The sequence below is a fragment of the Chinchilla lanigera genome, unplaced genomic scaffold (assembly GCF_000276665.1).
Source record: "Chinchilla lanigera isolate Chin_1 unplaced genomic scaffold, ChiLan1.0 scaffold00054, whole genome shotgun sequence".
NCBI lineage: Eukaryota > Metazoa > Chordata > Mammalia > Rodentia > Chinchillidae > Chinchilla > Chinchilla lanigera.
This window is the reverse complement of record NW_004955455.1, coordinates 6,220,623-6,231,490: the sequence shown is the minus strand read 5'-3', so window position 1 is coordinate 6,231,490 and position 10,868 is coordinate 6,220,623. Positions and strand designations below refer to the sequence as shown.

The following is a 10,868-nucleotide window of genomic DNA, read 5'->3' as shown; positions in this document are numbered from 1 at the left end:
CTCTCTCTCCTCTCTCTCTCTCTCTCTCTCTCTCTCTCTCTCTCTCTCTCTCTCTCTGAGCCCCAATTTGAGTGTCTATAAAATGAGGTAATAAGATCAAATAATCTGTAGGGCCTTTTCCAGAGCTAGGATTCAATGACATTCCTGATCAGATTCAGAACGTGTTCTGCTTCATCTCTGCTGTCCTTCAGAGGGAGGGGTGAGGCTTCCGCCTAGCACCAGGCAAAGCACAAGACCTTGAGCTCCCATAGTTCTGCAAGCCACACAGATCCATTCTATGTGCGTGTGCTTCTCCTTGTAGGAAAGAAAAGTTGAAATGCTGAAGCTGAAGAAAGCAGTAATTTAAAGGGTAAGCCTCCAGACACAGATGAAGCATCATCTTAGGCTTCCAGAGAAATTTGATTTTCTAAGTTTTACATGGTAAAATATAAGACCTGCCTCCAAAAGCTCTATCCCATCCCCCTGACATCACTAGAACTGAGCGTATCTTTGGTTCCATCTGCTCTCAGTACACAGGCTAAGTCAGAAAATAGCTGAGTCTTGTATCCCTGACTGTGCCCTGAATCAGTGCAGGTAGCAAAAGCCCCACCCTTTGATTCACTGAGCATCATACAACATGAGGGATAAGGCAGCTTGGGTGACTGCACCTCCCTCCTCTCCCCTGATTAGATTTCATAGTGAACTTCCCAAAACTATTATTTCATCTCATCCCACCCCTACTCATTTCCTCCTGCAGGAAAGAGATTTGAACTTTGATGAATGCATTTGGTATAAATTTCATTAAAATTGCTGTTGTGGAGTAACTTTTTATGGATTGAGTCATCAATCACCTATTTCAATAGTTTCCTTTGGAGCTTCTTGGATGTCCTCCTCTACTGCATCCAAGTCAATACGCTCCTCTTTGCTGTTGCGCAGGGTCCAACACAGACGATAGAGCTGTGGAGAAAGCAGAAAGGTTAATAGAAAGATCCAAATAGTGTCTTGTTTCAAGTCAGCAGAACAAAAAGATATGCATCAAGAAAGGAAAAAGAATATGGCCACTTAGTACCTACAAGAACTTTTATAGGAGTACCCCCAAGAATTCACAGCATTATCTCTAAATATGTTGGGAACTTGGTTTGTGTCTGGATGTCCCTCCAAAGCCTCATGTGGTCACAGAGGGGGGGCTTTTTGGAGGTGGGTAAATCTAGAGTTTGTGATTGATTCATTGTCTAGTGCTATGATTCAAGGTATGAGTGCTACACTCGCCCTATGGGTGGGTAGCCTGCATACAATAGAAGGGATGGAAAAGAAGTTTGCTCCTCCCCTTTGTTCTTTTGCTGTCTTCTGCTGCCTTGAACTATTGCACCTCTGCCATGTGCCACTCTGCCTTGGAGCCGGCCAATGATGGAGTGAAGCCTCTGCAAACTGTGAGCTAAATAAACCTGTCCTCCTTTAATTTTGAGTGTCAGGTATTTTGTCTCAGCAATGGAAAAGTAACTAAGACATAGATATAGATCACATAGTTATGTAGATATTCTAGAGGCTGACTGTATCAAATATAGGAGTGTTTGTTTAAACCAGATTTGGTGGTGCAAGCATGTAATCCCAGCACTCTGGAAGGCTGACACAGGAGAGCACAAGTTGGGGCCCAGCCTAAGCAACTTAGCCTGACCTATCTCAAAAGTAAAAAAAAAAAAAATTAAAAAGGGCTAAGGCTGTAGCTCAGTGAGAAGGTTCTGGGTTTAATCCCCACTCTCAGGAAGAAAGCAAGGAAGGAAGGAAGGAAGGAAGGAAGGAAGGAAGGAAAGATTTGTTAAATAAGTAGAATCTCTCTACACATGATAAAATAATTTGCTCCTTTTAGCACTGATACTAGGAAAAAAGGCTACACAGCCATTTTTCAGTACTATGTAATACTGTGTGGAACCCAATGAAAGCAGTTCTAAGAGGGAAGTTTACAGAGTAAATGCCCACATTAAAAAAATAGAGTGATCCCAAATAAATAACTTAATAATGCATGTCAAGATATTAGAAAAATGAGAGCAATTCAAATCCAAAATTCATAGAAAGAAATTATAAAAATCAGAGTGGAATTTAATGAAATGGAGATTTAAAAATACAATGGCTCCAAGAGTTAGCTATGACAAATTGCATTGCTATAAACATGGGTGCACATATATCGCTGTGGTATGACATTTTTAATTCTTCTAGAAACACACCCAGAAGGGGAATAGCTGGGTTAAGTGGGACTTCTGATCCTAGTTTTGTGGGGAATCTCCAGACTGATTTCCACAGTGGTTTCACTAATCGACACTCCCACCAGCAGTGGAGAAGTGTTCCTTTTTCCCCACAGCCTCTCCAGCATTTGTCATCGGTTGATTTCTTAATGATAGCCATTCTTTGTGGGGTGAGATGAAATCTCAGTGTTGTTTTAATATGCATTTCTCAAATGACTAATGATGTTGAACACTTTCTCATGTATTTATTCGTCATTAGTATTTCTTCCTCTGAGAAGTGTGTGTTCATCTCAGATGTCCATTTTTGGATTGGGTCTTTGAATTTTGGTGGCCTGATTTTTTTTAATCCTTTATATGTTCTAGATAGGAAACCTTTGTCTGAGTGGCAATTGGATAAAACTTTTTCTCAATTTGTGAGGTCTTTTTTACTCTGTTGGTGATTTCTTTTGATGTGCAGAAACATTTTGACCAATTTTGCATGCTTATATCTGGTAATCTGAGCAACTTATGTGACGACAACAATTTGCAGTATAATATCCATTGGTGAATTCCTACAATCCTGCCTAGTGACACTGTGTATTGTCTCTAATGTTCCTTTAAATTATTATTATTATTCCCTTTAATGATTTGATCAATCTTCTATTCTTACATCTGGTAATCTGAGCAGCTTCACTGAAGACAACAATATGTAATAGAACAACCACTGTTAATCTCTATCATTGGGTTTGAAACCCTGTATCATTTTTAATATACTTGCTTTGCATTGTTTGTATTTTGCTATTGTTCTTTTTTTGTACTAATTTCTTTAAAATAAAAAAATAAAAGATAAAAATACCATTAAAAAAATACAATGGCTCAATGAATCAATAAGTTGGTTTTCTGAAAGCACAAACAAGGTTGACAACTCCTTAGCCAAATTTATCAAAAGGAAAGAAAACTCATATCAAAGCAATTAGAAATTAAAATAGCAAAATCACAACAAAGTTGAAATCCAGAGAATTATAAGAAACTATGTTGAAATTTTATATTCCAATAAATTGAAGAATCTTTAAGAAGTAGATAAATTCCTGGACACATGAATTTCAAAATTGAACCAGTTTAAAAACTCTGAGGAGGCCAATGATGGGGAATAAAAATAGAGGCAGTATTTTTTTTTAAAAAAATCTACCAACTAAGAAAAGACAGGGACTTGATGGATTCACTGCTAAATTTTACCAGAATTTCAAGGAAGAACTAATATCAACACATGTCAAGCTCTTCCATGAAACGTAAAGGAAGGAACACTGCCAAATTCATTCCTTGAAGCTAGCATTACCCTGATGTAAAACCAAAGAAAATTACAAATCAATTTCTTTAATGAACATAGACGCAGAAACTCTCACAAGATATTTACAAACAGAATGCACCAAATCATTCAAAGTTCATACATCCTGACCAAATCAGCTTCATTCCAGCAATGGAAGGATGGTTCAACATAGGTAAGTCAATAAATGTACTTTGTAAACTGGAGTAAAGATAAAAATCACATGATCATTTCAATAAATGCAGGAAAAGCCTTTCATAAACTCCAACATCAACTCATGATAAAACTCTAATAAAAACAGATAGAGAAGAATCTACCTCAAACTGGTAAAATCTATTAACAACCAACCCACTGCCAACATCATACTACATGGGGAAAAACTGAAAGTATTTCCTCTAAAATCAGTGATGTTTTTCTCACCATTCCTGTTCAGTACAGTACTCAAAATGTTAACCAAAGCAATCATGCAAGAGAAACAGATAAAAAGGATGTGAATAGGAAAGAAAAAATTCAAACTATCCTTATTTGTACATGACATAATCGTTTACATGGAAGACCTAAAGACTGTCAGAGCTAATAAACAAATTCAGCAAAGTGGCAGCATATAAAATAAACAAACAATAATCAATAGCATTCCTGTACATAAAAAATGAACCCACCAAGAAGAAATCGGGAAAACAATCCCATTTGTCTTAGCTACTTTTCTCACTGCTGAGACAAAATACCTGATACCCAGTTAAAGAAGGAAAGGTTTCTTTTGGCTCATAATTTGTAATGAATGGTTTCCATTCTTAGTCAGCTAGCTTGAAGGCAGGGTTGGATGACAGAGGGGGATCACAGAGCAGAAACAGTTCATGGTGGACTAAGGCATCAAAGCAGTGAAGTTGTGAAAAAACAGCAAAGCAGCAAGCAACAAGTGATAGCAGCAGCGCTCTTTCTGTCTCTTATATTCTATCCAGGTAGCACTCACACCAAGGGTGGGCCTTCCCATTACCCACATTCAGAACTATGCCAAGTCAACAAGTAGACTAATTTAATAATCACAATCCCTTAATCCCAGTATTGTACACTTAATCCCAGAATCACACACTCTAGATCCAGCCTCCTATGAAAAGCCCCACCTATGACTGCTTGAGGTTTTGGGGAGACATCTAGACACAACCCATAGCACCGTTCATGGTAACTTTAAAAAATTAGGTACCTAGGAACTAACCTAATGAAGAAGTGAAAGACATCATTCTAAAACTATAGTACTCTGAAAAAAACTGAATTGAAGAGGACTTTAGAAGGTGGAAAAATGTCTGCTATTCCTAGAAAGGTAGAATCAATATTGTCAAAATAGCCATATTACCAAAACTGATATATAGATTTGATGCAATTTCAATCAAAATACCACAGGCATTTTTCATAGAACTAGATCAATCCTAAAATTTATATGAAACCAGAAGAGACCCAAAGTAGCCAAAGCAATCTCAAGAAGTAAGAGCAAAGTAAGAGCTATAATACTAAACTGCAAGTTATAAAAGCTTACAGTAATAAAATAACATGATACTGGCACAAAAATAGACACATTGACTAATGGAATAGAACTGAGGATGCAGAAACAGTTCCAGGTACCCTCAGTCATTAATTTTTGACAAAAGGGAAAAAACATACTGTAGAGAAAAGATAGCCTCTTCAACCAACTGTGCTAGAAACTGGTTATTCACATGCACAAGAATGAACCAAGACCCATATCTCTCACCTTGTGCTAAAATCAAGTCAAAATGAATCAAAGATCTAGACATAAAAATAGAGATGTTGGATCTGCTGGAATAAAATATTGGTAAAAATCTTGAAGACATAGGCATAGGCAAGGGCTTCCAGAACAGAACACTAACTGCACAGGATATAATACCAAGAATCAACAAACAGGATTATACCAAGAAGCTTCTGTATAGCAACAGAAAGCCAATAGAATAAAGAGACCACCTATAGGATGGCTAGATTCTTTTACCAGCAAACAAAATTATTATCATTCATATATATATTTTTTTTAATCAAAATATGGGCAACTGAAATGAATAGACATTTCTTTAAAAAAGAAGTACAAGTGACCAATAAGTACATCAAAAAAATTCAATATCTTTGGCCATAGCAGATACACAAATCAAAACAACATTGGCATTCCACTGTATCCCAGTAATAATCAAGGACTCAAAAATCAACAAATACTGAGGAAGTTTTGAAGAAAAAGGAACTCTTCTGCATTGTTGGTGGGAATGTAAACTAGTACAACCACTATGAAATCAGCATGAAGATGCTTCAAAATATAAAATTAGAAATTCCATTTGGCCTAGCCATTCCTCCTCTAAGCATCTTCTCCAAAAACTTAGTCATCATATTCCAGTGATACAGGCAAACCCATGGTTCTAGCAGCACATTCACGATTGCTAAATTATAACAGTGGCCCATATATCTACTAACAGACAAATGAATAAAAATATGTGTTCTATAGACACAATAGAGTACTAGCCAGTTATAAAGGTAAATTTGTGTCATTTATAGGCTAATAGATAAATTTTGAGACCATCATGCAGAGTGAAATATATCAGAGAAAAAAAGTTAAATGCTTCATGATTTCTCTTACATGAGAAACACAAAATATAAATAATTTTAAAAGTAAAATAAAAGAGAGATGGTACAAGACAGAGAATTAAACTTTGTGGAGACGGGGAGGAGATCTGAGAAAGAGGAGCAGGGGAGGGGAGGGAGAAAAGACAGTAAAAATGATTAAGATTTGTAGTATGCAATACATTTGCAATATGTAGATGTACCAATGTCCCAAGATGAATATCATTAATATGTATCACAAACATACACTAATCATAAAAAATAAAGATTCCCTGAACTTTTAAAAAGTACAATATAGAAACATGAGCCATATTCCAAAGGGTAGAGTAGGAGGTGCAGTTTCTACTGACATAATGTACACTATAAACCAAAACTTGTATTCTGAAAAGCAGTGAAATGTATTCATATCAGTCACGCACTTTGGTGACTGTCTTGCTTACTCTGCTTTAAGAGGAAGCACAGAACTCACAGTGTTTGGAGCTCTAATATTTTCAAAAACTGCCATGTGAGGAAGCTGTTGATACAACACAAAGACAGTGATAGACCCAGTCAACTGACTTGATAGTGGTTCGGTAGCAACAAAGGCCGTTTTGTTTGATAGCAAGTTTTGTTGCAGATCTCAAAATTTTGACAGTGAAGTTGAATGTCTCTTAGAGATGTCATACGCCCTTGAATTGGTATTTACATGAAGATAGCTTCACCAAAACATTTTCTCTTTCTCTTTCTTTCCTTCTCTTTCTCTATGGCTAAATATGACGTTGGGTTAACTTTATAGCTCTGTTCCCTTGGAAACCTAAAAAAGGTGGAATGTCAACTGTGTTGGATTACCAGACTATATTGCTTATGGTAAAATAGGCACATAATTGATAATCTTCAACTGGATTGGTAAGGCTATTTAAAAAGAAAAACCTAAACCAATGGGAACATCTAGAGCTAAAGTATACTTGCAATTTTTGAAGTCTTAAACCAACTAGACATGAATATTGTACTACAGGTGAAATGTCTCCTCCAAAACTTATTTTGAAATTTAATAGGCATTGTGATACATCAAGAGGTAATTAGACCACCAGCCCTCACAAATAGATTAATACTATTATCACAGTAGCAGATAAAAGAGTGAAATCTGGTTTTCTCTCTCTCTCTCTCTCTTTCTTTCTCTCTCTCTCTCTCACATTCTTCCTTACCATATGATACTTTTTACCACGCTATCATGTTGTGAGAAGCTCCTCATAAGATGCAGCCCCTCAATCTTGGGCTTCTCAGCCTCCAGCACTTGAGCCAGATCAACTTTTATTGTTTATAATTTACTCACTCTGTGGTATTGTATTATAGAAGCAGAAAAAGGCCAACATATACTGTTTAAAAAAACTTAAATTCTATAAACAACTGTTTGGTGACTTAACTGGAAAAAAATTAAGAAATAAACTACACAGCAGATTTTCTTAGGTGCCATGATTTTTATAGCTAGGTATGTTCCTTGCCAGGGGTTCCAAAAGCTTTGACCATGGGACTGTTGTAAGAAATACTAGTTCTCGTTTTGATCATGGGCTTCTAAGCTAAGGTAGCCTTGTGTCTGGCTCATGTGATCTCATTTCTCTTGTACTTACACTGTCACTAGGATGCAAAGAAGAGTCCTTATACTGAAGTATGGGCTTAGAAGACTCTGTTGAACCACATGCGTCTTACTGCTAGGCCTGTGTACCATGTTTCCTGTCCTATAGCCTCCTACATGAAATGAATGGTAAATATGCACTACGTTAGACACAAGATGTCTAAAGAAGCCAAGGCCAACCAATAGCATTGCAGTCTGAATGTGAAATAAGGCAGGAAAGGTCTTCCAAGGAGATACTCACATGCACATCTGGAATGGGCTTGGTGAAGAAGGAGACGACCAGGATGGTGATGATGGAAATAACAAAGAGGATGATGGCAAAGTATAAGTAGTGTACCCCACAGATAATTGTGGGACAGTTACTGGGCTCCATGCAACTCCCAGTTCCATAGATAAACTCAGTAGCCATACGGGCAACCCCAATCAGAAATCCTAGGATCAGTCCCCAAAAGGCTCCCTGTGGAAGAAAATTCTGGGTTAACTAATGCAGAATCCCCTAAACATGTGGATACTCTAACATTCCTGGGGGGTAAACAGAGGCAGAAAATTAAAAGTAAGAAAAATGGTAGCCCCAGGCCTCTGAAACCAGAACATTGGAGTTCAGGACTAAGTCAAGTTTTCCATAGTGGATCACAAATCAAGGATTCAGAATATACTATGTATCTAATAGCTGATATACATTGTTAGCCCTAAACCTTAATTCCAATGATTCCTTTTAATTTAAGAAACAATTTGAATCTCTGCAGTTACTATCACTACCAACCTCCAGATTTAAGCATAGTCAGATATAAAATAATTACCTGTAAAGTCATTTGCCATCCATGAAGACATGGAAGAATGAATAAGTCTTTGGGGTGGTAAAAGAAAAAGACACTTTTCCATAAAAATATATACAACACTTCCTTCTTCACCCCACTACCTACATCCAAAGTCATGTTGTTTAGTTTGAGGACATAAAATTATACTACGTGTTTTGACATTAAATCTTAAGTTTATATATGAGAAACAAGGAAGGCTTTAAGAGATTAGAAATATTAGGGCACTGTTTTTTGAAGATTTTTTAATACTGTTCTTTCTTCCCTTCTGCCCACCTTTCCTCTCTCCTTCCTTTTCTCCCTTCCTTCCTTTATCATTTCTCCCCTTCTTCCCTTACTGTCCTGTGCTTGCTTGCTTGCTGTCTGGTTAGTCTACCCCTAAAAGATCGTGTCTACTTCCAAAGGCCACATGTAGGTCAGTGACAAATCAGAATGTGCGCTTAGAAGGATGGCCAAAAGGAGTCTTCATGATTTTGTGGTGTTGATCTGCCTCTTTACTAGCCATTACTACCCCTATACTTTTATTCCAAGTGTGCTAGTTGATAGGTATTCTTTAAACATGTCATGTATGTTTGTGTTCCAGGATCTTTGTCCAAGTCATTCTCTCTGTACAAAACAATATGGACTCTCTCCTTCCGGATAACTTTGCTCTAACTTAAATAGAATAAGCTACACAACACTGAATAGGTGCACTTGCCTTGCTGTGGCCACAACAATGTGCACACAACTTCATATCAGCACCATCTCACTACTATGTAATTACGCATTTCTTCTCTGTGTTCTCATCTGAACTGAGCTTGTCCAAGGAAGGAACCCATTTTCATTCATTTTGTTTTGCTAGTGCTAGGCGCATCATGCCTGGCATCTGGAAATATTTATCAGATGAATAAATGATCTGGAGAAAGGAAAATAGTTTCCCCATACATCCCCCATACATTTATTCCTTCAAAAAATATTTCTTGATTTTAGTTGATACGTATGGGATTGATACACTTTGCTAAGGCTCTATGTATTTTTTGACAGTTAACTTCTTTCAATGCTTTATTCTTTATCCTTGAGAGGCTCTTAAAAAATTCATAGCACTTTACATTTTCTTCAAGACTTTGAGCTACCCTTCAGCAAACCACCTGCCTAATCCGGAGGATCACTTTATAATCTCAGAAACTCTGTGTCAGACTGGCTTTTCTAGCCGGGCGTGGTGGTGCATGCCTGTAACTCCAGCACTCGGGAGGCTGAGGCAGAAGGATTGCTGTGAGTTTGAGGCCAACCTGGGCTACAAAATGAGTGCAAAACCAGCCTGAATTGCATAGTGAGACCCTGTCTCAAATAAAAGACAAAAAACAAACAAACTATACAGACTGGCTTTTCTGAACACGCCAGCATGATACCTACCTGCTCATTGACTCTCTTGCAGAAAATCCCAAGCAGGAAGACAGCTGCAATGGGGGGTCCCAAGTAACTGGTGATGGACTGGATGTAATCAAACAGCTGCCCACTTTGCGCTGACTGCACGATGGGCACCCAGGCAATGCTGATGGCAATCAGCACGAGGATAAACAGCCTGAAATCAAAACACCACAGTGGAAGGTCAGTGAATAACACTACAGGAATATATATACACAGGTGTCACTACATAACACACATATACACACGTTGTTAGCGTATATACACATTTATGTTTATATACAAATATATATATAATATGTTCACAGCAAGGAAAAATAGCACAAATTCATTCTCAAAACTTTTCTCTTCCCTATTTTGTCTACAGGAAGTCACCTCTGCCTGTGAGTACATGAAACACACTTGACGCCTTCCTTCCCCCACCCCAGCCACTGATCTTGCCACTTCCTTTTTGCTGTTATTGCTGTTAAATTTCTATTTTTATCAGTACCTATTTGCAGTACATAAGGACTACATTCCTTGTGAGGAGCTGATACGAGTACATAACACATCTTAATTCTTTTTTCACCTTCTTTCCTTCCCTTTTGCTATCCCTCCATCTCTTGGTCCCCTTTCCTTTGGCAAAAGATCTGTCTCCCTGCTTCCTATTATCTGTCTTTTATTTTGCTCCTTATTTATATCTTCTCTTTTGGGTTTCTCCAAAAGAGAAATCATGTGATAGTCAATCATATGTATCTGATTTATTCCCTTAACAAGTCCATCAACAGATGAATGGGTAAAGAAAATGCGGTGTTTATACACAATGAAGCACTCTGCCACAAAGAAGAAAACATATTTGACTTTCAATAGCTGCCTCAGTACTGTTACTCCCACACAAAAATCCCTGTTTAAGAAGCTGTAGA

General features: G+C 37.5%; 1 protein-coding gene across 1 annotated transcript in view; it reads right to left on the bottom strand.

The window, feature by feature from the left end:
- The window catches only part of Slc5a1 (solute carrier family 5 (sodium/glucose cotransporter), member 1), a gene marked incomplete in the record, with an annotated part of 78,178 nt that overhangs the window by 5,460 nt on the left and 61,850 nt on the right, over positions 1-10,868 (bottom strand). Inside the window, 3 exon segments of the mRNA XM_013520495.1 lie at positions 834-936; positions 7,989-8,204; positions 9,955-10,122. Coding sequence (XP_013375949.1) covers positions 834-936; positions 7,989-8,204; positions 9,955-10,122 — 487 coding nt within the window.